This window comes from Lepidochelys olivacea (genome assembly GCF_965140295.1).
Source record: "Lepidochelys olivacea isolate rLepOli2 genome assembly, chromosome: 2".
NCBI lineage: Eukaryota > Metazoa > Chordata > Testudines > Cheloniidae > Lepidochelys > Lepidochelys olivacea.
Window position 1 is genome coordinate 179,530,944 of NC_140412.1, and position 27,950 is coordinate 179,558,893.

Genomic DNA, 27,950 nt, shown 5'->3' on the forward strand with positions numbered 1-27,950 from the left:
CATGGGCCAATTTCTCTTCATACCTCCAACCCTTTCACATGAAAAATGAATTTGGCTCATAGTGTTACCTTCTGTGGTATATATTTTCTGGCTCTGTCCCTTTAACTTATGAATAAAAACAACATATGCCAAACTGGGTCATAGTACATTTGTCCTTTAAGTCAATCTTGGGTTTTCATTTTTGTGCTTTAATGGAGTACGTAATCACTTGTGAGAGAGAATTTAGGCCCCTTAGTGGTAAACTTTGTGTGTCAAGGATTGACTTTTTGTCTCTTTTGTAGCCCTTGGTTCCAGGCAATTTGGTCTTTCTAAAGTTAATACTAAGATGTTTCATTCCTCACCTACCAAATAATGTAGTTTTGACTCCCAACTTCATTGTCCATAAATTCCAGAATTGACCCTATATCATTCAGTGTACATTTTAGGGTAAAACAGGAAAAAAAAATATTAACAATGCAACATGTGGTGATATTAGTTACATTCATGTAGCCATTTATTGTGACCCTTTCTTTTGAATTAAAAAAATGAACATTGACAGTTTTAGATTCATCAAACCGAATGAACTGTATCTGCTTTGCCAGATGACACAGCAATTCCAGTGCTGCTAATAACCTCTTTTCTATCCGCAGTACAATGTATTACTACTAGTCATTATTTAAAATAAATAAAATTGCTATGATGTGAATGGTTAAGCCAGCTTTAGCTGGCTGGCCAGAGCTGGCATTGCACTTTAGAATAGTGATTTCCAAATGGCACTCTCTACCCTAGCAATGCAACCTTAATCCCAGGTTGGTGCAGAGTGAAGGTTGGTGGTGTGGAGGGCTTGGAGAATGAGCCCCCTCCGCACTTAGCGTGCAATGGCAGCTCGTGTTCCACAGGGCTGGGTCTGGCTTCCCACTCAGGAATTGCAACTTAGCGCATAGGGTCATAGTGTCACTGCAGGTTTGACATGGATGCCCTTCCAGCCAAGTTCAAGTGAATGGCGCTGCAATCCTGTGCTCCCTGTCACAACGCCCAGAACGGGGAGCCAGAGCCAGGCCCAGCCCAGCATGGTCAGTGTGTGAGGTGGGCTTGGTCTCCAACCCTCTCTTCCCCCTGCCCTCCTTGGCCTCCCCTCTACACTGGGCCCGCAAACCATCTAGAACCTTCATGTGACCCACTGGTCACAACCCACTAATTAGAAACCACTGCTTTAGATAATGCACATCAATGGATGTCTCTCCCGGCAACGAAGTTGTCAAGCCTTTGAGTGGTGGTAATGATGATGTGGAGAGAGAAACTAAGAATTCATCAAATCAGGAAGCTCTGTCAGGTGGTAAAATAACTTGGATTCATCTGATGCTGAACGGAAAAAAACATCAGGGATTTAACACATCTCTTTGGTTATCTTTGATTACTTGACAGGCTGTTTTATATTCTGCCCTCTGGGAGATGGTATACTGATTCCTAATGCATGCCCATTTCCCCACTCTTCCTATTCATTTTTTGCTGAGAAAAAACTTTCCTCTTCAGGAAAACTTTAACTGATATCTTAGTGTATGATATTTAACATTATAATAATAAAAAAACCTAGAAATTTGTAATTTTATTCTATTAGAATATTTATTTTTTTAAAACCCTGTAATCAAACTTAAGATTGTGGCCCAGTATAAAAAGTGCAGTCACATTGTGCACTTAGTCTTTGCACAATCATACCCAGATCTGTAATGAGATCTGAACAGACAGGCCTCTACACAATTGGGTTAGAGCGGAGATGGCATGCAATACCAACACTATTAGGTTCTGCTGAAACTAATGGGACTACCCTTTCGTTTACCCCCACCCCCCAAATCTAGCCTTTCAGATGTGAAGAAAACCATTTTAATATGACCAGCTGCGGTGTCACCTGTCTGAGTAGCATCTTGAAATAATAGCTTTGAAAATCATGAACTGCCCCCATCCATCCCTGCAGGATTTTAACTCTGGTACCTAATAATAGTTTATATGCTAACATTTTTAACTGTTTCACTACTGATCATTTGAGCAGAGATCCAGCTATTGAGGAAGGACTCTACATAGAGTACTCCCACTTTTTTCATTCTCTTCTAGTTACATTATACATAGTCTTGAAAGGATTAGATTTCTATCAGTAAATGTGGATAAATGTTGTTTTCACCATACACACACAAAATGAAAATATTTCCATAGAGAGTTGAAATTTACAGGTAGGCAAAGTAAGAAAAATGTTGCTTGAGAACCTATTAGATTTTGATTTCAGGCCATGTATTTTGTATATTTTAACATCTAATTCGGACAATTTGTGTTTTAATGGTTATAAAGTTTTAACTTTTTGAATCTCAGTGTCTGCTGTCATTAAATAATTATTGTCTGACTCCTACCCATTGACTGACTACCCATTGACTACCCATTCATCATTTCCCTCAACTGTGAACATTTAAATAGATGAAAATAGAAAAATAGAAAAAAATGCTTACAACCCATAATATTGCACAGCTGTGAAAATTTAAATTGATAAAAAAATACAAAAATGCCTAATATTATAAATTATAAAATCATAAAAATCCAATTCTGCCAAGCCTGATTATTCATATAGTCATTTCAGAAAGAGTGAAGGCTGTTTACCATTTGAATGCTTGCACCTATTTAAGGTGTCTGCAAGCCAGTGAGCCGAAGCCAGATACTTTTCCCATAATCGTACCGGTGGGGCAGATCGTGTGCCCTGTGTATGGTCATGCTGCTAGCCAAGGGCATAAATGAGTGAATTGTCCTGAACACTCTCAGTTCCTTCTCACTATCTGCGGACGGTAGTTGGAGCATGTGTCCTTGTTGTACTCTTTCCCGTTTTGCCTTTAGATAAAATGTTTCTAGATTTTGTTGTTGTATTGGTACTCATTTTAGGAACATTTTTGTTTCATTTTGTTTGAGCTTTAAGCTTGAACTGGGGCATGCCTAAGACCCCGGGTTTTAAGCTCTGTTCTGAATGTAACAAATCTGTACCTGTCAGTGATCCTCACTCCCGCTGTTTTAAGTGTCTGGAGAAGGACCTGTGAGGCATAAGTGCCCTATCTGTAGGGGGGGTTAAGGACTAAGAAGTGGAGGGACATTTGACTAACACATCCTACTGAAGGCAGGTTGGTGCCCATCCTTGGCACCTAGGTGTTGGTACACAGGGGTTCAGACTCTACTCCATCTCTGAGCATACCACCAGGTTTGGTGACATCTCTGTGTTGTTGAGAAGATACGATTCTCTGTCTCTGTTACCGCACAAGCAGCAGCAGTAGTTGAACGCTTCAACCTCTTCTAACCAGAAGAGGCCCTCTTCTTTGAATGCTAAGCCTCTGACAGAATCAGACAAGAAGATTGATACCAAGTTTAGAGCTAAGCCAACTCCAGATAGGTGCTCCCTGGTACCACATTCATTGTCTATGATGTAGAATCATTCATTCCACTGCTACATGAGATACTGTGGAGACTGACTCCATTGCTGGGACCTCCTGTGGCAGGGGTTCTCAGCCTTTTTCTTTCTGAGGCCCCCCCATCCCCACCCCGCAACATGCTATAAAAACTCCACGGCCCGCCTGGTCCACAACAACTCTTTTTCTGCATATCCAGTAGATTAAAAGTCATGGCTGGCATTAGGGAATAGCAAGCAGGGCAATTGTCTGGGGCTCCATGCCACAGGTGGCCCGCAAAGCTAAGTTGCTCAAGCTTTGGCTTCAGCCCAGGGCAGTGGGGCTTGGGCTTCAGCTCTAGGCCCCAGTGAGTCTACCACCAGCCCTGCTCTCTCGTTTATTTTGGCGGACACCCTGAAACCTGCTTGCGCCCCCCCCCCTCCCCTGCTCACCATGGGACCTGGACCCCTGGTTGAGAACCACTGTCCTGTGGCATCAATGTCATCTATAATGCATCTTAAATTCTCTGTACCAAAGATGCCTGAGACATTTGCGGCAGTCAGGGGCTTCCTTTGCCTATCATTTATGGACTCACCACTAATGCAGGATGAGGTTCAGGGACCAACAATTCCTGCTATCTGAGCCCTGGTCCCAGGATCATCCTCTGCACCTATTCACTCAGCGCTGTTATAAACTGGGCACTTGTTGGTGTTTTGGGGGACCAGATGCTCTTAGAATCATAGAATCATAGAATATCAGGGTTGGAAGGGACCCCAGAAGGTCATCTAGTCCAACCCCCTGCTCGAAGCAGGACCAATTCCCAGTTAAATCATCCCAGCCAGGGCTTTGTCAAGCCTGACCTTAAAAACCTCTAAGGAAGGAGATTCTACCACCTCCCTAGGTAACGCATTCCAGTGTTTCACCACCCTCTTAGTGAAAAAGTTTTTCCTAATATCCAATCTAAACCTCCCCCACTGCAACTTGAGACCATTACTCCTCGTTCTGTCATCTGCTACCATTGAGAACAGTCTAGAGCCATCCTTTTTGGAACCCCCTTTCAGGTAGTTGAAAGCAGCTATCAAATCCCCCCTCATTCTTCTCTTCTGCAGGCTAAACAATCCCAGCTCCCTCAGCCTCTCCTCATAAGTCATGTGTTCCAGACCCCTAATCATTTTTGTTGCCCTTCGCTGGACTCTCTCCAATTTATCCACATCCTTCTTGTAGTGTGGGGCCCAAAACTGGACACAGTACTCCAGATGAGGCCTCACCAACTCTTCAGTGCAACAGGGCAGACATTTGGTACCTTCAACAGCAAAGCCACCAGTGCTTCCTGCAATACCATCTAATTCCTGTCAGACCAGGTCCTGGTCTTCTGCTACTCTCCCCAGAGCCACACCACCTTGTCCTTCAGACTGTTTACTACTTAGAGTCAAAGATGGCATCTTACATTCATTACAGAAGGTTTTATGCTTCTCCCCATTCATCCTTGCATAAGTCAAGTTCTCAGCACAGTCATTTGTCATAGAAGCAGGTTCAGGGAGACGATGTCTCGAGGCTGGGCTCTGGTATCATATGAGGTACAACAGTGGCCAGGTTCCCCCACACCCTCTTAAATCCTCTTCTCCTAGCAGCTGCACTTCTAAGTCAAAGTCACTGTCAAGGCACGTGGTATGTGTCCTGGTACTCCGCAAGCAACGAACCTTATTCCTCCTGTGCCTGCCCCTTCTGGTACAGAGGTTCAGTGGTCAGCAGAACAGATTAATGCAGATTAAGGAAGCTCAACACTTCCTTAGCTTCCCTGCATGAGGTCGTCATCTCTGAATCATCCTCCCCAATTCCTCATGACTATAAGACATATCAGAAACTTAAAGTAGGGTAGCCACGTCCCTGGGTTTACAGGTGAAACAAGTTCAGGATAATTCACACAAGTTAGTGGATATTCTGCATACTGCAGGACCTGCTACAGTGGCTTTACCTATTAGAAGGTCATCTTGGAGCCTTACAAGAACCTTTGGCAAACTTCCTCCTCTCTGATGCCCACTGCTAAAAGGACTGAGAAAAGATATCCGTTTCCTTCCCAGAAGCATGGGTGTTTTTATTTGTAACCAATCTGAGGGCCTCTGGTAATGACTGCTGTGAATGAAAAGGTGAAATGGGGATGACCTATATCTGCTCCCAAATACAAAGATGCAAAGAAATTGGATTTGTTTGGGAGAAAGATGTATTCTTCATCAGGATTGCAGTTTAAAATTGCAAACCATCAAGCTTTGTTGGCTCACTTTGACTACTCTAACTGGGCTTCCATCTTGAAATTTATGGTCAAATTGCCAGATGATGCTAAAGTGGAGTCCAGAATACAGCTGACTCTTGGTTGCTCAGTGGCTAACTCCCCAGGAAGCTGTTTCCTTGAAGTTTAGAATGTTCTCTTAACTAGCATGAATGCTTAGCTTAGAAAATGGAGGAGGTTCTCTGTGATCTCAGTAGAAAAGTAACTCTCCTTCACAGGCTCCCATACAGTGTATTCTGGTCTACCTGCTTCATCTGAAGGAAAAAAGAACTCTGCCAGTTCCCTGAAAGTTAATCTGGCAGCTTTCTCAGCATTTCATCCTCCTATAGAAGGAAGGTCTGTTTTTTTCCAGCCCTATGACTGTTAGATTCTTAAAAGGATTGGACAGGCTCTTCCTTCCTATAAAAGACCATACCATCCCAGGATCTAAATTTGGTACTGGAGTTTTAATGGGGCCCCCTTTTTTAAGCTTTTAGATACTTGCACCATTTTTCATGTCTCAAAGAACGTGGCATTCCCAGTGGCTATTATTTTGGCCAGGAGCAGCAGAATTTCCAGCTTTGGTTGCATATACAGTTTTTAAAAATAAAAATACAGTTAGTTTGTGTCCACACCCTACATTTCTCACTAAAGTAGTGTTTGACTTTTCATCCAAATCAGCCTATATAGTTACTAACTTTTTTTTCCCCTGAAACCTCACTCTCATAAAGAGGAGTAAAAATGCCATACTTTGGATGTCCAGAGGGCATTAGCCTTTTAAGAGGTCAGGATTAAGCAGTTTCAAGTGTCTCCATAACCATTTGTCTCCTTTGCTGACAGGACGAAGGGACAACCGATCGCTGTGTGGAGGCTCAACTATATCCATCTGGGTTATCTGGCTAAGGTTCTACCACCTCAAAGAGTTTTAGCACACTTTACGAGAGCACAAGCAGCCTTGACTGCTTTCTTATGTCACATACTCCTTCGTGACATTTTCAGGGCTGTGACTTGTTTCTTTGTTCATACCTTCACCACTCATTATGTTCTGTCCCAGGCCTCAAGGGATGATGCTAGATTTAGGAGAGTGGTCCTTGTTTATGTAGACTGTGATACCTTCCTCCATGTGGAACTGCTTGTGAGTCACCTGATGTGGAATGGACATGTGCAAGCACTCAAAGAAGAAAAAAGTTACATAACTATTCGATAACGGTTGTGCTTTGAGATGTTGCATGACCCCTCCATGACCCACTCTCCTTCCCCTCTATGCTGGAGTCTCAAAAAATACAGGTTTTGGGTGTGAAGGAAATGGAGGGTGGGGTCAAGGTGGCTCCATCTCTTTATACCCTCAGCTAGCAACTCAAATGTGCACAGGGTGCATGCACCGCCTGATGGATACCACTATGAGAAAAAGACCTCTGGCTTTGGGTCCTCTGGCATATACACACACCTAAAGTAGAATGGACATATGCAACATATCTTGAAGAACAACAGTTATTGAACAAATATGTAATTATTTTGTTTGTTTTTTTCCTTGAATGTTTTGCTTGCATTGGTCTATCCCACTATATACTATTTTAGTAGCGTTTGCGGCCCCTAGTCTAGAAAGCACTTAAACATGCGTTTTATTGCATCCCCTTTTGTTAATTTTAATATACCTGCTTTAGTGTTGCACTTAATACCCTGAATCAGGGCCTATGTTTATTAATTACCTCCTCCTCAATGCTATTTGCTTTGAGACAAATCAGTCCTTCATAAAGGATATGGCATATAATATCTCATAATGTCCAAGGAGCTGCTATTATCCATTATGTGAATATTGTGGCCAAATTATAGACATGAAAAAACATCTAAGGGCTTGGCTACACTTGCAAGTTAGAGCACGTTAAATCAGCCCTGGGCACCCTAACTCAGAGGTGTTCACACTGGCAACGCGCTTAGAGCGCCTGGACTCTGCAGCTGGAGCACTCCTGGATATCCGCCTCCATGAGAAGCATAGAGCTTGCTGTGCCCGGGCTGGAGCACCGGGGTGTCAGTGTGGGTGACGTGTTGCATTACTGCACTGTGATTGGCCTCCGGAAACGTCCCATAATTCCTTGAAGTCAAGTGGCCACTCTGGTCAATGTTTTGAACTGGGCTGCAGGCATGCGGATATTCCCTTTCAAAGCTCCGTTTCTGGCAGCCGGGACACAAAGCAAACCATTACTGTGGAATGCTCCTGCTGCAGAGGCAGGCATTTGTGTGTGAGAGAGAGGGAGGGGTAGGGGTGGGGGCTGATTTCGGGGTTTCCTCCTTCCCCGCCGCTGCTGTCTGAACTTACAAGACAGCATGCTGACACACTCTGCCCCCCAAAACATAGTCTCTCCCCCCACATACACACAACACACTCCCTGTCACACTCCACCCATCCATTTGAAAAGCATGCTGCAGCCACTTGCACACTGGGATAGCTACCACAATGCACTGCTCTCTGTGGCGTTGCAAGAGCTGCTAATGTGGCCAGGCCACTGCGCTTGCAGCGAACAATGTGAACACATGCTAGTGCTTTCCCTGCTGCTGTCTCTGAGGGCTGGTTTAACTCCCGGCGCTCTACATCTGCAAGTGTAGCCATAGCCTAAGTAGTGTGCTGGGTGTAAGGGTATATAATTATAAAATCTTGATCCCAGCATTGAGTGGATCTTCGGAATCTGTGAGGTTCTGTGGGTGAATATATTTTAAAAACACCATTGTACTCAATAAACAACAATGGCTCCTTTAGGAGCCATTAAAGTGATCAGACATTGAAAAAATTTATTTATGTTGTACAAGCTCTGCAAAGCTACTAAACTCAATATGTTCTGTAGACACTTCAGAGGTTTTTAAAAGAAAAAACATTGTGCTGTGGTCAAATTAAAATGCAAAAACAACCTTTTACTTACACAAATTGTAAAATATATATAATATATATCCTGCACTGTTAAACCCATTCATCTGAATAAGAAATGCAAAATTATTGAAAATGTGGATAAAATAATTGCCCCATATTGTCGGCCAGGACCAGCTTTTTAGAAATAAATGTTTTTTCTTCTCCTGAAAAGAGTAGGTGTATTATGGAAGTGCACTGATACGAGCTCAACTAGAGGCAATGGCTATGGTACTAAATACATTGTCCTTTCTTAACTCTGCAATTAAGTACAGTACCATTTTGAATGGAGCACTTGGCAGATGATGGTAACCCTGAAATAATAATAATAATAATAATTAATAATATATTGTAAATAACAGGGCATCCCTGGCAGTAGAGCAGGCAGTAGAGTTTCAAGGCATGGGGAAGAGACAAATACTGTGCTATTGGAGGCAGTAAACTTCTGCCTGAAAAAAAGGTCTAATCTTTTAAAATAACAGGGTGAAAGCTAGCTAATGAGGGTGGTAAAGCTGAAATAAAGGTATTCTTCACTTCACCCTTAGAATGCTGGCATTTACTAACCTATTGGTTAGGTGAACAAAACAAGTATCCCCTGTATTTGGAGCATTACAGGCAAAATGAACTGGGAAGGAAGATAAAAGATATGTAAGTTCCAAAATCAAGTTATTGGATATTATCTCTTGTTCAAAGATACTTTAAATTGCTCTGCTCTTCTGAACTCTTTCTCTTGGTAAAGCCATTGATGACACTTTACACTTCGTGCTTTGACCAATATCAAAAAGTGATTAGTGAAGGCACTTTTCAGGATATTGCTAGGATATTGGTTAGTTACTGATGCCTTCCACTGTTACACGGGATCAATTTAGGTATGTTTGTTAATTAAGATTTTGTGGGCCTATCTTACTAGATGGTGTGGACACTTAGCACATTCCAGCTGATGCTCAAGCCTCTTGAAATCAGTAAGAAATAAGGGTGTTCATCACCTCATGGGATCAGGCACTTAATTCTAGGGCTTACATTTTTCAGAGTGACTAGCGATTTTGAGTGCCACAATTTTTGGGTGCCCAACAGGAAACACCTTTTAAAGGAATGTAATTTTTAGGCTAAGGGTGCTGAGTTCTTTCTGGAAATGAAAATCTTTCTTAGGATGTCTTAAGTTGAGCACTCAAACTTGCTAGTCAGTTTTTAAAAAATTAGGCATAGATTTCTGTTGTTAGAGAGGCTGGAGGTACAAGGAATAATTTTCAAACATGGATGTCCCCAATACATTTTCTAAGCATATATGTATGATATAGTATTTTTTAAAGAGCATCTAATTTAGGTGCCCAAGTTTGAACACTAGGCCCTTTATCTTGCATGTCGTAACAATAGCGAAAAGTCTTTGGCATATTGGCAAACTCTTAGTTTAAACCCCTAAACTAATTTTTTCAGTACTAGAATTCCAGGGCAGCATTCATAGTCTCCACTGCTTGACACAACACAAACAAGTTATTCTAAATTCTGTTTCACTTCCAATTTATGGCAATCTCTAATACAGAAATAGAATAGAGATCTTGAACAATTCACAGATGGGAAGGGAGAAATAGCATTCTTCTCATAAAGCTGCAGCTGCTGCTACCAGCATAGCAGTGAAATTTGTATGTTAAAGTCAGGTCTGCCACAGAATGTCTCAGTTTTTTTTATTTTTAATTGTCTGATTTTTTTTTTTTTTAGTGTCAGCAGATGCAGTTTAACTTTGCTTTTTGAGTGAGCAGATGACCTTTACCTCTGAACCCTACAATATGTACTTCATAATCGCTGGCTGGACTACTTTGACAAATTATTAAATTGTCAGGATGCTGTTTGCAGCAGAGTCCATTTTTAGAAACCAGATAGTCAGCTGTTTGGCATTGCGTTGTGTAGAAGAAGAGTGCCAGACAAGAAAGGCAGATTGCTTTGTAAGCTGTAAAATGTCAGTCAGTAAATACTGAGAGGTCCAGTTTAAGTGAAGTGAAGTAAGAGCAAGTACTATGGCAATCTGTGTCCAGGCATTGGGTAATTTACCTTAAACAGGGTACAGGCTGAAGCATTCGCCAAGCCAAAGTAATTTCTAGCTATGACTTGCTCACAAGGATGTAGGATGTTTTGAATATACTTGATATATGTAGTGATATTCTTTAGATGAGTGCTCTAATAGTAGTGATGTCTTCTTCACTTAGTAAACAGATAGTCTAATACGTATATGTCACCTGATGGGCTTTTTCCCCCAGTCAACACCATATGCATCTTGTTCAGTCAGAGAGAGAGAATTAGAATTCACTTGTGTAGTATATGGAAGTAAATCATATTTATAATCCATATATTTGTGTGTAGAAACATACAGTGTATGTATATAAAAATATTTAACAGCTGTACCTGAGATCTAAACATAAAGTATCAAAATACATGAAGTGTAGAAAGGTATACATACGTTTAACAGGATAATTAACTTCTTAGTATGGGAAGTTTGGATTTTCAGGTTAAATCATGCTGTTGGCAGTTTGTGTGCTGGTGATCAGTAGAATCCATCAGTTAAAACAGTTAAGATTTAATCCAATAGAAATAGTCTCCCTGAATCCTCCTGGGTTTGAAGCTATGGAATTTATTCACAGTTATGTTGTTGTTAGTTATAGTTTATTTGGGAGAAACGGCCCTCTATTTATTGGCCACAGCCTCTGCTGCCTTCTTTGAATCCACCCACCTCATTGCCATTTGTAACAGGAGTATTTATTTGCACTATACATATATATAACATTGACTAATTCTGCATTCCTGGCTAAATACAAATCTTAATGTACAGTATTAGGTTGGGTTAGTAACGTGTATCTGTACCTTGGGTTTGTCACTTAACCTCTCTGATTTGATACGGAAAAAAAAAATGGGCACGTTGCTTCCCCACATCCACTGCAGTAGTGTCCAATATCATGTGCAAATGTTAAAACTCTTCAGTATCTTCAAGAAGAAATAACTACACGTTATTTTTATGTGATCTAGATACAGGTAATATCCCACATTTTGCATGTAGAAATTAGCTGTAAAGAACAATTTGTTCCCTTTGAAACTTTTGATTTTTGTGTGGAAAGAGTGTTTTTCATTTCATTGTTGTGAAAATAGTATTTGGTAGCTGGAAAAAATCAGTTTAAATTTCATCCCATTGACACTGCTGTTGCTGTAGTCTTTGGTATCTTTATTCAGATGATTGAGGATTCCTATTCATAGTTTAAAGACTGAGGTTACATGTAATTAGCATTAGTGCTAATTGCATGACAGGCTCCATTAGGTCAAAACACAAGTCTATTCTCTTTAGTGGCTGCACTCCACAGAAGAGTTCTGAGCTCTCTCCAAGAAGGCTGATATATTAATAGTGCAAGATCCGCAGAGTGGTGTTCAATAATCCAGTTGAATTACATTGACTCAGTTTTAACATCAACAAGTCCTCTGCTCAATCCCGTTGAACAAGCTACCAACGAATACGTTTCAGCAGGCTTCTCTTACTGTTGCCACAGTTAGAAGTGCAGGGGTTGACTATAGGCATGTGTGTGCTTATTCAACATTTAGAAAATTCCTGAGGAGTCTTTCATTAAAACACCATAAAACAAATAAAGTGGTGAGAAACCAAGAAGATTCCAATGTGGCAAAGCTTTGCCCACCCCTTCTCTGTAATAGTGAGGAATTTGGGTCAAGGCCTGTATCTAGTGTGATAATGTCAGAGAAGGTTTAGGTTGGTTTGTTTTATTGCAGCCATATTATAATATGATACATTATACAAGCAGGAGATATTGGGATATGCATCTTAAACACTGCTATACTGTAACAAAGAACTGGAGAGATCTATCAGTACAAAACAGAGAGAAGAATGAAGGATATTGTAGAGAATGCAAGGAAGTGATTTTGCTACTGTTGCTGAAAAATAAATACTGACAGTGCCAGCTGCCAGAAAGTGGATTTATGGGAAGTAAAGCCCTAAAATACCTTCCCCAACCAGAAGGAGAGAGGACAGGGGAAACCCTGTCTTGGAAACTTTTTTTTTCTCTCTACGTACATAGCTCCCATTGAGTTTAAATTGTTTTTGGTTTTGTGATGATGACAATTCAATATTATAGCTGTGTGGAAAATGAACTAAATAAATTAACCAACTGTTTTTAAGAGAAATATGCTCAATGGATTACAAACTTCTAAAATGCTTTGTAGAACATTCATGTTCAGTGAGTCTCAAGGTGGCTGTATTGTGAGGAAAAGAGAAATAGATTTTATTAAATGTCAGTAAAATAGTGTGTATAGTTTTATTGCAGTTAAATTAGTATAACATTTTTGAGAGAAGAATGTTGTCTTATTGAAGCCACTAGATTAGGAGTTCTTTCTGTTGGCACCAGTATTAGTTACTGTTGCACTTTTGGAAATGGAAGGCTGACCTTGTGATTAGGACACTGGTTTGAGATTTAGGAGACTGGGTTCAACTCCCTCCTCTGCTACAGACTCCCTATGTGACGTGGAACAAGTCACTTAATCTCTGGCCCCAGTTCAGGGAAACTCCATACTTATGTGCTGTCCTGTATGGGGACGTTTTCCTCAGTGGGGTCTCTGTTTCTTCATCTGCAAAATGGGGTTAGCAATTCTTCTTTTCTCCCAGCCTTTGTCTGTGTCAACTCTGATCCGGCAAACACTTGTTTTGCATTTCATGGGGAAACTATTTATGTGCGTAAAGGTAGGCACATGTGTAAGTGTTTGGGGCTTACACCTATAAATTATTCAGGGCAGGGGTTGTCTGTTGTGGTGGGGTGAGATTTCAAAACAGCAATATGGCACAATATGTAGATGTTCCTTCCCCCGACTCCCCCCACAAAAATATTCTTCACTATAGGCAGGTGGGTTTACACAGCTATTAAGAATCCATAAAGGACATTGTCTACCATAATATAATAATTCTAAATTGGTGTGTATTGTGGGTCTAAATAATGTAACATTGCCTATCCTATATAATGCTTTAGGAAACAGTTGACATTCAAATAGAATTTAGTTGAACTTCAAAGCTATCTTTAATACTTTTTCTACTAAATTTATATTATTGAGGAAAGTTTAGCACCATTTAAATGAACTAGTGTAAGCAAAAATTTTCACATTTATTTTGGAAATCTTAAATTTCTCAAGTATTAATTTAAGGCCTAATTTTCAGAGGTGCTGGGTACCCACGGTTCGCTTGGAGTTGAGGGGTTCTCAGAACCACTGGAAATCATTTGTTATAATGGCTATCAGTTCTTTGCTGCTGTTTTAATTTAATTCCTTGTTACAAACCTCATCTTTTTTTCCAGTGTGTTTGGCCAACAATAGGTAACATATAGGACCAAACAGTGGGATGTATGCTTTCTTAAACCCTGATTTGGGCATATTTTTGTAAATATATTCAGTTTGTTCTTATTCAGCAGCTTGTATATGTAAATATCATACATTCTGAAAGTGCCAGGAATTTATCCTGAACGAATAAACACTTGAAAACTTGTACCAAAAGTACACGCGTTTACTGTTAATTGTTCATTATTCTCTAATCTTAAAAGTTTGTCACTCACTGTGGGAGCCTTAACAAAACCACGTATAATAGAGAGGTTTAAAAGTATTTTTCCAAGGGAACTCAGTGAACACTTACGAATAACAAATATATTTTCAATGATCACAATCTGCTCACAAAGAGAAAGGGGTTAAATTTGCAATCAATATTGTTCACTATAAATGTAGCCACTTTTAATATTGGTGTGAATAATAAAGTTTACACTTCTTTCTAGTTAAGTAAATATCACACATTTGAAGTACTTTAACTTAAAAGAATTAAAACAAACACTTGAAGAATAACTTTATTTTTTTTCCATCAAGACTTTCTTTAATATTATGTAAATTAGCAAAAATCATTTCCAATTCTATGTAGCCACCAATAGGAACAATTTCTAAGTTCCCTGTATTAAAGTTCTCTTGTCATTATTTTTCAGTTCAGCTTAATTTTATATTAAAGCAAACAAGCCAAATGATTCATACCACTTAAAGTTCTTTTGTTTGTGACTTGTTCGTAGATTATATGAACAAAGAAACAATTATCCATAGACATTGACAGGTGTTACTGAAATCATCTCATTTTGATGGGGGAGAAATTGCAAAGCGTGTGTTAAGTTAGAAAGTGTTCTCTCTGCAGTGCATTTGACATGTAAAACTTGCTGATAAAACTTCCATTTTCTGCCTCCAGTTAAACTTTTTCTGGGAATATCTGTCTTTTGGTGCCATCTTGTGGTCATACAAAAGACATGCAATCTGTATAGCTGTCACCTGAAGCCTTGTTTATAATAAGTGTGTTTTTTAAAAAATCATCTCTGATCATCCAAATCATTTATGCATTTAGAGAAAAAAATGTTCCATCTGTAGGCAAGTTTGTCTGTAATAGTTTCTTGCATTTGAATTGTTTCCTTGGTATCTTAATATCTTGGTATCAATACATGCATAAGTGGTTTCAGGGAATAACTTTACACATGAGTAGTCCGGTTATATGCACATGAGCTACTCATTGAAGTAGCTGAGTTACTCATGTGGATAAGTGTTGGCAGGATTGGGGCCTTCAACTGTAAGCTTTCCAGGGCAGGGGCTTTGGCTTTTTCATGTGTTGCTAATAAGCTGACCGCACCCCAGAAATGTTAATACCATATTAAATAAAAATGTGTTGGAAGTACACTGGAATGGATTAACACTTGGTTTGTCGTGGAAACAATCTTCATTTAGTTAACCATTATTTCTCTTTTGCTGTGAAGTACTTACCAGTTTCAGAAATTATTTAAAATTACTGTATATGGTTTTTAAATATAATAGAAACCTTTCTTATAGGCAGAAGGCAGGGTTCCTGTCCCAAAGAGTTTGCAATCTAATCTGCATGGGTGGCCTCTTATGCCTATGTAGAGCCCCCATTGAAATAAAGGTGGTTCTGCATGGCTGTAAGGGATCCGATCGTGGGATTGGAGCCTACATATCATGGCTTGATTGGTGCTAGTTATGCCGTACATGCAGAAAGCTATGTCTAATCTCCTATTACGTGAAAGGAGCAGTGGTCCCATGGTTAAATTGATGGACTGGAGTCAGAAGATCTGGATTCTATTCTCAGTTTTCTCGCTTACCTGCAGCCACGTGAGCAAATCACTTCACATCCCTCTGTGGCTTGGTTTCCCCACCTTTATAATGTGTGTAATTATGCCCTCCTTTTCAAAGCCATTTCATAAGTGCCATATAAGAGCTTATTATTATTGTTAATGTAGATTTAATTCTGAAATAATAAATGTATTGCTTTGACATTGGAAACTATTTAAAATATTTGACCTTATTGCTTCTCTTTTTGTTTGGTTGGATGACACTTTTTTCTTTTTCAATTCAAACACAAAGATTAGAAATACTTACTAATCAAAAAAAGTTTTATTTTATATATAGCAGTACTTCACAGAACTATGCTTTTGTTACACTCCTCCACAGTTGCTATTATATGAGAAGACTTGGATGAACAGATGGAAGCCTTCTGTTTTACACGAAGGAGAAGGAAACATAAGAAATGTAAAATGGAGAGGACACTTAATTGCTTGGGCCAATAATATGGTAAGTATTTACTATTGTATCTTGCCATCTCTGGTAAATATACATGGAAAGTTACCTGGTATTGTTGCATCAAATTTGGCCGATACTTGAAGCATTTTAAAGTGTCAGTTTGTCAGAATGCTCCTTTTATAAAATACTCTACTATATTAAAACATTTGTCTCCATTATTCAGAATATTAATGCAATCAAACATTGAGAAGAATGTATTTTTGAGGTGTGTTTTTCTCTCTCTGTCTTCAGTACACTCACTGTTGCTGTATTCTTCTGAAGGACTGTAGACACTTACCCCTGTGCAAACCCCTATTAGAGATGCACCCTGCCCCTGTGGAAAGCAGCGCTGACACCAGTGCTGCTTGCACTGGGCAGCCGCCATACTGAATCACATTATTGGATCCCTACTTTAAACTGATGAATGGTGTCTACATTGAGGTTTGCACCTGTGTAGTGTGACCAGACAGCAAATGTGATAAATTGTGACAGGGGGTGGGGGTAATAGGAGCCTATACAAGAAAAAGACCTATAAAATTGGGACATCTGGTCACCCTACACCCGTGCAACAATATCAGTGTAGTTCCATGGGTGCAATCTTTTTTTAAAAAAAAAATCCTAATTTGGATAGGCCCTTGGGAGTCCCGCTTGGAAAATACTTAGCAGAAAATCGACTCTTTTTAATAAAAGTATAATTCATAGATTAAGACCTAAAGGAACCACTGTAGTCATCTAGTCTGACCATCTGGATAACACAGACCATGGAATTTCACCCATATTTGCAGCTCAAACTACAAGGTCAGGGCCTAAATTGAGTAAAAACGCCAAAGCCCAATAGTGATGAGTAAAAAACGCCAAAGCCCAGTGTGGGTAGCATTTTCAAAAGCAACTAAGTCTCATTTTAAATGTGACTTAGGCACTTAGGAACCCATCACTTATGAAAATGGGATTTTAGCCCTTTTGAATGTTACCCTTTTTCTATTAGTTATTTTTTGAAGCTGAAGTATTCAAGGAATTTTTTTCAGTAGTTGCTCTGTTCCACTTTTAGAATTAATTTATATATAATCAACAGGCATTGCCTGCCAAATCTGAGACATGCTTCTTCTGGACAACTCTGCCATTGGAGAATGCAGCTTCAATGGCTGTTTCATCTTCCTGCATGACCACAGCTGAAGAGCCATTCTTTTCAGAGCCATGCAATTAAAATATTTATTCTATGAGAATCTGCTGGGAGTAGATATGACAGTTGAAGAGAGGTGTCTCTAGAGAGTACCACATAGGAACATGGAATACTAATAACATGCTGAAAGCCGTTTGTCAGAGACAAAAAAGTCATAGCCAGGCTTTTTCTTATGTTGAAAGTGAAATGATGCTTGCCCCCCAGAAGATTAATATATTTGACTCTTGACTCTTTGTTTTTCTCTTAGCCTTTTTAATTTCTAATGTACTCCTTATCCAGTGCAGTTAGTGTTCCGTACTGTTGAGACCACTTTAAAGAATGCCTTTTGTGTCCTCATAACTGTCTGTATGTTACCATTTAGCTATGTTGGTCTTATTCTCTCCTCAAGTTCCTTTTGACATGTTGTGTACAAATCTTTTGGGCTTCTGCTATTCTGAAATAGCCATCAGATTGAATCTATAATTGTAAGGCCTGATTCTGCCATAAGACATGTTTGTTGTTTGTTCCCCTCTGTGCTTGAGCCACAGACAGCATGAGCTAGTTACAGGGTTTACAGTTAAGGGACACAGGGTGTATCTACTGGGAACCTCCAAAGCTAAAAACATGAGCCTTTTCAGTTTAAGCTAAAAGACTAAGGACTTGTCTACACAATGCTTTAGTCTGCACCAGAGGGGTGTAAATGTTAGCCTGCATTAGCATGCGGTGCACTAAGTGGTTCTGTTTCTATGTTAACACATGCTAGGGAATTTTTAATGCTCCCCAACACAGCTCAGCAAGATTTTGAAGGTGGGACTGGTTTTAGAGATGCTGGAGCAGAGGATTGGCCATCCTTTGTAGCATCATCTTCTGCTCTGTCTGCAGATAAACCTAAACCTCTCATTGGGAGAGGTAGTGCTGCTTAAAACAGCATTAACCTCCGTGGAGACTCCTCCTTGGCTGTAAGTGAACAGCTGTGGAGAGGCTCAACTGATAGAATCTTTTACCTGTATCTGGTCATTCTCTCCCCAAAAATGTTCTGACAAATCTGCAAACCTCACCAGGCTCCTCCTTCTAGAGTGGGTAATTGCTAGCAAACTTAATAAAAGAAACACTGCAGCTTTCTACTATGTACTTTCTATTTCTTTTGATTGTTTTCTTTTAATTTTGAGTTTAGTTTGCTTTAAAAAACATTGTCTTCTACTTCAGACATGCTGATGCTCTTCTTTTTTTTGTCTCCTCACTCCATCTGCACATCCAGCCCCTGCCTTCTCTCTGTTCCTTCCCACAATTTCACAAGATCCTTCTGCTCTGGAGCTCCTTCTGTCTCAGATGTTGCTATCTGGTGCTTTTTCTCTTCCTCTTTACTGTGTCTCTATATCCTATCCTATCACTTATTAAATGGGTTAAAATATGTCTCCCTTGCTTGTATCTCTTGAATTTCTCTTCTCCTGGGTTATATTGGTCTTAATATTGAACACTTATATTTTTCTGCCATACATTCTTTGGACACAGCTGTTTGCTGTAACTTATACTATAAACTGAACATGCTGTCATGTAACGCTGAACACCACAATGTTTTGAGATGCAGTTTGTAGGAGAGATGGCATAGTAAGTAAGATTGGATTGTATTTAACTTCCAGGGTGTGAAGATACTTGACGTGATCTCCAAGCAAAGAATTACCAATGTGCCTCGTGATGATATAAGCCTTCGCCCAGATATGTATCCCTGCAGCCTTTGCTGGAAGGATAATTTAACACTGATTATTGGCTGGGGAACTTCAGTAAAGGTATAATTACCTGCCCTTGTAATAAATGCTTGCTGTTATCACAGATAGAAAAACAAAGGATTAGTTTTGAAAAGCAAAGACAATTGAAAAGAATGGAATTTGGTTTGACAACTGTGTGCAGAACTCCTGCTGCCGTAGAAATATCATTGGGCTGACCCTCATGAGGAGGAGTAATGACAGACACCCAACGGTCAGACAGATTTCTCTGCACATACGGTGTGTGTAATCCCCGGGGAGTTTTTTCTTTTCTGTGCCTTCAAGAGATTACCTCTTTTGAAAGCACCTAGAGAGTTGTCGAATTCATTTATTTTTATTAGCATAAGCAAGAACAGCTTGTCATGAGGTGGGCTTTTTGTGACTGCTGAAATGGATACACAATTTCCTTCAGCCATGGAAATGGAGAGGAATATTTTTCTTTCAATCCTGTTTTAGCAGGGAGCTGGCATTTTAAACACATGCACTGGAGGCGTGTGTTATTTGCTGAGACTCGTGCCTGATAAATTTGTTACAAGAATGTTAGATGCTTTCTAATAACAGACTGCTACATTAGTGCTCAGTGGGAAATTTAAAAATGGCTGGTCTGAACAAATGGTATGGGGGAGGATATAATGAGATGGGAAACATCTTTTTTTAAAAAAAAAAAAGAAAAGCTTTTTTGTGACATTTATATCTTGGAAGAGTTTTCTATACTATGAGGTTTGTTTAAAAGTTTTGCACCTGTTTTTATACATTTGCAAGTTGTATCAGTTTCATAACATTCATACACCTAGACCAAGAGTGCTTTGTAAATCAGCTAAACAAATGTACAGGGCCTGGTTCTGCCACACTTACTCAGAATGAGCACTACTTTAGTTCCATTGAAAAGCTTGAGGAATCACTCAATGGAAGAAGGATGTGACACAGAAACCAAGCCCATAGTTACTAATATATACGAACCACAGTAACCAGATTTTAAATTGTCATTTTTCCTTCCTCCTCCAACGTTTATTTGTGTGACTATGGGTTACAGTAGCACTTTCCTGCAGCTCCATCAGTTTTTAATGGTCTCCTTCTAAATGATAATGGTAAATAGTAATTGCCCAGCTTACAGCAATGCAAAGCCCAGGCTATGCTAAAACTCTAATAATGCATATGTCTCTAAGTGTTTCAGAATGCAAAATAGTTTGCGATGAATAGTACTGAATAAAATCTCTTTGTTTTCTAGATATGTTCGGTAAAGGAGCGGCACGCCAGTGAAATGCGAGACCTGCCCAGCCGCTATGTAGAAATAAGTATGACCCCACAAACTCTCTCTTTTTAAAAATAACAGAAAAGGTTTTCACAGCTAAATTTCAATATTACATAATTTTGGAAGGCTTGTTTTCTCATTTCAGAATGAATCCGTGGCTCATTCAGAGGTAGCAATTTGAAATAACACAAAGTCATCCTTCTTTTTAATCTGTGAAGTTTGCCTAATTCTGTCTTGTGACGCTCATGAGTCTGAAACTTCTTCGTGTTGTGGCCCTTTTCTTAAAACAGAGATTGTTTGTGCCATAGCTCCTAACTTCCCAATCCCACATCTTCTCAAGTAACTATGTGCTGCTTGATTGCCTTGCTCACCACCTTCCCTCCATTTTCTCTCTCTTGGGCATGGTGTTGTGCAGCCTCTACTGCTCCAATGTCAGGTTTCCTTGTAGTTTGCTTTGCCTCCCTGGTTTTTGCTATCCTTTCAGTTCTGGTCATGTGTGTAACTTTGGTCACCATTGAATATACAGGGGAAAAAACCCCTGACAAACAGATACAAGAAGCAGGGTACAAAGCAGGTTGTGGGAGGGGTTGTTTTGTTTAATTAAAAAATAAAAAGCCCCCAGAGTCCCTGGAAGATATTCCTATTCTGGACTGTGACTAGCAGGAAGCATAACCTCTTGAAAGAGTGAAAGCTCTCACCCCATTGTAATGAAAACAACTCTGTGGGTACGTGGAAGCAGTGCATGGACCACACTTTGAGAACCTCTGCTCTTACCTGGTCCTCTGTTATGAGGACATGGGATTAGACAAAATTGGTTGCCATACAAAATTGGTTTCCAGCCAGGTCCTGTTTAAAAATAGTAAAATTCCTATTGATTTCCATCGGGCAGGATTTCGCTCTCTGTTGTCTAACTTCAGGACACTGAATCAAGTGATTCCACAGGAAATAAATTTATACTATTCATTTTGATAGTGATTTCAGGCAAATGTCATAATTTCATAAATTACAGTATTTAGTGACTAGTACTGATTGGGCTAGATCCATAGGAAAAAATCTGAAAATTAACTGGGATGATCCTCAGTCTCCATCTGGACATGCAAGAAGTTTGAATATTTTGAGAGGAAGGAATACCTGAAAATTAAGTGGATTACAAAATACGTTTATTGAGCACTGTTCTGTTTTTCCTACAGAATCATCTGAATGGAGAACTATATAATTTATGAGAGAATCATAAGTAGAAGGAGAAGTTTAGCCTTCTGTTCCACTCTCAGGTCATCTGCATTTTTCAGTACCCAAAAGCTTGTTGGGTTTCCCCTTTAGAAAATAATAAAATGGGATGATTTATATAATAAGTGATCAAAAACAGCTTTTAGTTTTTCAGGAGAGACTCTAATACATACACAGGTAGTTGACCTTATTGGACTCTGTGTGGAACTTCGTTTAAAAAAAAAATGTAAGGCTTTATCAAATTGCATAGACACATGTCTGAAGGCTAGCGATTTTTGTGGAGGGAACTTCTTAATCTTACCTCTTTCAGCCCCGTGTCTTCAGTGTATATTTGAGGATCAGTGTTTTATCTCACTTACCTGTTAAGAATCTGCTTGAGATTTTCCTTTCTGGTTTCAGGTCACAGCACTGAGACAGCTCTGCTGAATGCTCTGAACAGCACTCTTAAAATATGGGCATAAGGTTGGGGAGCATCATTTGTTCAAGTCTCAATAGAGATTACAATAGCTTTTGATACCTTTTAGAAGATCTTTCTAAAGAACTTTGTATCATACAGTGGCATCAGTTTCAGTTTTACTGTAGTTTAAACTTTACTTTGAGGTATTAGATAATGAGATCTGGTAATCTCAGTGGACAGCACAGCAACCAGTTTGGTTTTTGGCAGAAAACATTAGTATGTCAAGTAAGATACTGTACTCTTACTGTATGTGCATTTAATGTACAAAACTTAAAGCAAATGAAATTCAATGAGCAAGAAACTACCACCAGTGGTTGAATGACAAGTTTCATCATAACATCCGGGCATCTTAACTTTGTAAAAAATCAAACAACCAAAGACAATAACTGTTATCATGTTGAGGCTTTGAGGTTTTTTTTGTTTTTTTCCAAACTTCACATAATGAATGAATCCCAGAGGTGGACTGTGAAGCATCACACTTGGATCTTTGCTCTTCAAGATACTTATAGGACAGATAACAGTTCCTCCTTGAAGGTTAAGAGTGCTCAGATTTGCACCACTCTAGAGTCATGTTCCTAGTGCATCATAAGTTCATGTGTTTATAACAGTACAGACTGTATTGGCATCAAGAGAGTATAAACATTTTACAGTGGCTTACAGCTTGGTGAATAGGAAACTGAACAACTCCTGCTCCTTAAATTTTACGTTGGAAAGAAAAGGTGCCAAGTATTATAAAGCAAGTTCTCTCTCGCCATCTCATTCTGTGATGGTTTGTTTCCTTGTGGTAGTACAGTCAGGAAATTAAATGTGGCATCTATCTTGCTTCTAAACCAGGCTATCCCATGCCATGAGAGAAAAATTATACTAAACTGTTCTAACTGTACTTTTTTTAAAATGCTGATGCCTTGTTTATGCCTAAGAGAAATTAAATCAAATATCTGGACAGGGTTCAGATGTTAAGGCATATGTTACAGCAGTAACTTGGTATCTTTCAGTCTAGTAGCAATGATGTAATAATTTTACCTTTTTTGTCTTTTTTCTTTTATATGCTACAATTCCCTGCTTGCATGGTTCTTACATAAACTCCACAAATGTTGCTGCCAGGGTAACAGTTTGTTAGATGAGCTGATTGTATCAGTTCAGCTCTGTCAGCTACCCCAGTGAAGTACCATATTGATTAGAAAGTATTGGTATTGAATTACAAGTTTAACTTAGACTAAAGACCACTGTGATATTTTAAAAGAATTTTTTATATCTGTGCTTACTCCATCTGATTTCAGAGTTCTTGCTGTTTGTTATACTTCACTAAGCCATTCCTGTTGTTTGCATCTGCATTACTTTTTTTATTTAAAAAAAAAACTTTAACGCTAATTTAGATTTTTAGTATATACATAAAAATATAGATTGATCCGCATGCTAAGGCTGCAGTTCAGGAAAGAACTTAAGCACTTGCTTAATTCCTCTAAATATGCATAAAGTTGAGCATGTGCTTATGCACTGACCTGAATAGGGATCCTTTCCTCAGCGAAGACCTAAAAAGCAATATGAGAATCTTATTCTAAAGGGTAGGAAATAATTAATATTTTCCACTTACATAATGCCTTTCACCAAAGATCACACAGCATTTCACAAACCATTCCTTACCGATCCTGGCTAATAGCCATTAATGGACTTAACCTCCATGAATTTATCTAGTTCTCTTTTAAACCCTGTTATAGAACTAGCCTTCTCAACCTCCTCAGGCAAGGAGTTCCACAGGTTGACTATGCGCTGTGTGAAGAACTTCCTTTTATTTGTTTTAAACCTGCTGCCTATTAATTTCATTTGGTGGCCCCTAGTTCTTATATTATGGGAACAAGTAAATAACTTTTCCTTATTCACTTTCTCCACACCACTCATGATTTTATAGACCTCTATCATATCCCCCCTTAGTCTCCTCTTTTCCAAGCTGAAAAGTCCTAGCCTCTCTAATCTCTTCCAAACCCCTAATCATTTTAGTTGCCCTTCTCTGAACCTTTTCTAATGCCAGCCTATCTTTTTTGAGATGGAGAGACCACATCTGTACGCAGTATTCAAGATGTGGGCGTACCATGGATTTATATAAGAGCAATAAGATATTCTCCGTCTTATTCTCTATCCCTTTTTTAATGATTCCTAACATCCTGTTTGCTTTTTTGACTGCCGCTGCATGCATTCAGAGAACTATCCACGATGACTCCAAGATCTCTTTCCTGATTAGCTGTAGCTAAATTAGCCCCCATCATATTGTATGTATAGTTGGAGTTATTGTATTGGAGTAAAATGTAAGATGAAATCCTGGCCCCTTGTAGTCAGTGGCAGAGCTCCTAAAGACTTCATGATGGCCAGACTTTCACCCCAGGGGACTTATTCAAAGTCCAGCTTCTAACCAACTATAACACCTCCAGACACTCGTTATTTCCAAGTAGAAAATACTTAAGGTAGACTGCTAACTGGTGTAAAATTGCATGTATAGTGGATGTGCTCCCCAGCGCACCTTTGTGTCCCAGGGAATGGTCACAGAACTACAGATCAATCCATACACGTTTCCTAGTGAAATTGCTACTGATGAATTTCAGCCACTGGAAAGTCAGATTTTGGATTTTGATTGAAGTGGACATTGTGACAACCAATTTGGTTTTTGGAAGAAGATGCTGAATATTTCAGTTTGGCTCATAGAGATACTGTACTCTAGCTTTGTAAGAACTTTAAAAAAAAAAAAAAATCTTATTAGCGTCCACAATCAGCAGAAAATTGTCACCAGTGGTTAAATGCCAACTTCTTTATATATTTATGTAAACATTTAATCAGAGACCCCTGCACATCTTAAGTCCTAAAAATAAATAAATAATCTAACAGACAAAACATCATACTACCCATATAGTAAACCCACATTGACTCATACTGCTATTACCCCTTTAGCCTCACATGATGACAAAAAAGGCCATATTCACAATTAGCAAAATGCCTGATGAAATAAGTGAGGCTAATACTGTGATCTGAAGGCTGCCATATTCCTCCCCTGTTGGTTGCTGAAGTTGCCTATTTGTAATTTTGCATACACACACAATTTTCCCATTCAATGTACTTTTGTGAAGGGAAGGTCACCTTTGAGGCCATCAATATTTTTAGCTTCTAAAATTCTGTCAATCTGTTGTTAAAAGATGACAAGGATTCTATGTGATTTCCTTGAAGACTGTATGTAGGGCCCTACCAAATTCATGGTCATAGGATTTTTTAAAAACCATAAATTTCATGATTTTAGCCATTTAAATCTGAAATTTCACATTGTTGTAATTGTAGGAGTTTGCCGAGGGGGGCAGGTGTCACAAGGTTATTGTAGCGGGAGGTTAGGTTACTGCTACCCTTACTTCTGCGCTGCTGCTGGGGAGGTGCTGCCTTCAGAGCTGGGCGCCCAGCTAACAGCTGCTGCTCTTCAGCCACCCAGCTCTAACAGCAGCGCATAAGTAAGGGTGGCAATACCACAACCCCCCTAAAATATCCTTGCCATTCCCCCCTCCCGTGTAACTCCCTTTTGGGTCAGGGCCCCCAATTTGAGAAACACTGGTTTCCCCCTTGAAATCTGTGTAGTATAGGGGTAAAAGAACACAAAAGACCAGATGCCTGACTAATCTAATTGCCTTCTGTGACGAGATAACTGGCTCTGTGGATGAGGGGAAAGCGGTGGACGTGTTGTTCCTTGACTTTAGCAAAGCTTTTGACACGGTCTCCCACAGTATTCTTGCCAGCAAGTTAAAGAAGCATGGACTATGGATGAATGGACTATAAGGTGGATAGAAAGCTGGCTAGATTGTCGGGCTCAACTGGTAGTGATCAATGGCTCCATGTCTAGTTGGCAGCCAGTATCAAGTGGAGTGCCCCACGGGTCGGTCCTGGGGCCGGTTTTGTTCAATATCTTCATAAATGATCTGGAGGATGGTGTGGATTACACCCTCAGCAAGTTTGCAGATGACACTAAACTGGGAGGAGTGGTAGATATGTTGGAGGGTAGGGATAGGATACAGAGGGACCTAGACAAGTTGGAGGATTGGGCCAAAAGAAATCTGAGGTTCAACAAGGACATCCTGCACTTAGGACGGAAGAATCCAATGCACCGCTACAGACTAGAGACCGAATGGCTCGGCAGCAGTTCTGCAGAAAAGGACCTAGGGGTTACAGTGGACGAGAAGCTGGATATGAGTCAACAGTGTGCCCTTGTTGTCAAGAAGGCCAATGGCATTTTGGGATGTATAAGTAGGGGCATTGCCAGCAGATCGAGTGACATGATCGTTCCCCTCTGTTCGACATTGGTGAGGCCTCACCTGGAGTACTGTGTCCAGTTTTGGGCCCCACACTACAAGAAGGATGTGGAAAAATTGGAAAGAGTTCAGCGGAGGGCAACAAAAATGATTAGGGGGCTGGAACACATGACTTATGAGGAGAGCCTGAGGGAACTGGGGATGTTTAGTCTTCAGAAGAGAAGAATGAGGGGGGATTTGATAGCTGCTTTCAACTATCTGAAAGGGGGTTCCAAAGAGGATGGCTCTAGACTGTTCTCAGTGGTAGCAGATGACAGAACAAGGAGTAATGGTCTCAAGTTGCAGTGGGAGAGATTTAGGTCGGATATTAGGAAAAACTTTTTCACTAGAAGGGTGGTGAAACACTGGAATGCGTTACCTAGGGAGGTGGTGGAATCTCCTTTCTTAGAGGTTTTTAAGGTCAGGCTTGACAAAGCCCTGGCTGGGATGATTTAGTCAGGGATCGGTCCTGCTTTGAGCAGGGGGTTGGACTAGATGACCTCCTGAGGTCCATTCCAACCCTGGTATTCTATGATTCTATGAGATATCACAATCCATGAGGTTTTTCATGGCAATGAATTTGGTAGGGCCCTAACTATAGGCCTCTGTCTGGAGAAATATATGCTGTAAATGGTGGGAAATGTTCCCATTGATGACTTAATTGCTGTGAAATAATAAAAAGTGATGGGATGTTTTCGGCAGTAGTACAATATGTTGCTACATTTCACAAAGTAAAGTACTCGGCAGTATTGGGGAAGACGTAGATAAGGATTTGCTTAGTTCCATGAAAGTGATGTAAATGTTTCATAAATGCTATTTATTCTGGGTAGTACAGTTATACAGCCAGTCTTAATGCTGCTGACATTACACTATGCACTACATTTTTTAACATAGGGACCATCTTGCACTGCCAAGGTGATGGACTAGATGACCTAATTGTTCTCTTCCATTTCTAATTTGAGAGTCTGTAATAAGTAATGATGAGTGTTTTGTTTTAAGAGCAAGTTTTCCGTTTGATTCCACTCTACATCCGTATCCAGTAAGGTGACAGCTGTTAATCATGAAGGGTTTAACAGAGCCCCAGCTTTATCTAGCATAATATTTCTTGCTTTCTGATCACACCCATCTAATTCAGTGTTGACAGGTACTAACCAGCCCTAACCCTAGCTAATGAAATCATATTCTACATCAAAGTAGTGAAAATACTTAATCCTTCGGTTTGTGTCTTTCCGGCCAGGTCAGGAGTGGTTGATTGGTGATTTTTTTTATCTAGCCCCACTAGTTCTGAACCTTCCCATGTTACAACAGAAAGTTTTGAGACCACCTTCTCTCCCAATCTACCCATGTGTTGGTTGTGAGCCATGGAACCAGTTTGTAACTCTCCTTGGGGTTGTGAGCTCCAAGTGGAAAACCCATCTTGTGTATCCTGTGCAAAATCTTGTACTGATGCCAAGTCTGGGGTACACACAGAATTTGACATTTGGTATCAGTTATATCCTATAAAGTGCTCCTCCTATGGAAACTCAAGTAAAATAATGTTTTATTAGAATGTCATTTGAATGCATTCTCAGTTAGTAGGTAGTCACTTTATTGCTC

The 27,950-nt window shown here is 39.7% G+C and overlaps 1 protein-coding gene across 3 annotated transcripts in view; it reads left to right on the forward strand.

The window, feature by feature from the left end:
* The window catches only part of VPS41 (VPS41 subunit of HOPS complex), a 173,253-nt gene that overhangs the window by 66,874 nt on the left and 78,429 nt on the right, over positions 1-27,950 (forward strand). For all 3 annotated transcript variants that reach the window (XM_084621271.1, XM_084621272.1, XM_084621273.1), the window contains 3 exons: positions 16,073-16,192; positions 18,980-19,126; positions 20,331-20,397. In XM_084621271.1, coding sequence (XP_084477397.1) covers positions 16,073-16,192; positions 18,980-19,126; positions 20,331-20,397 — 334 coding nt within the window. The remainder of the gene's footprint in view (positions 1-16,072; positions 16,193-18,979; positions 19,127-20,330; positions 20,398-27,950) is intronic.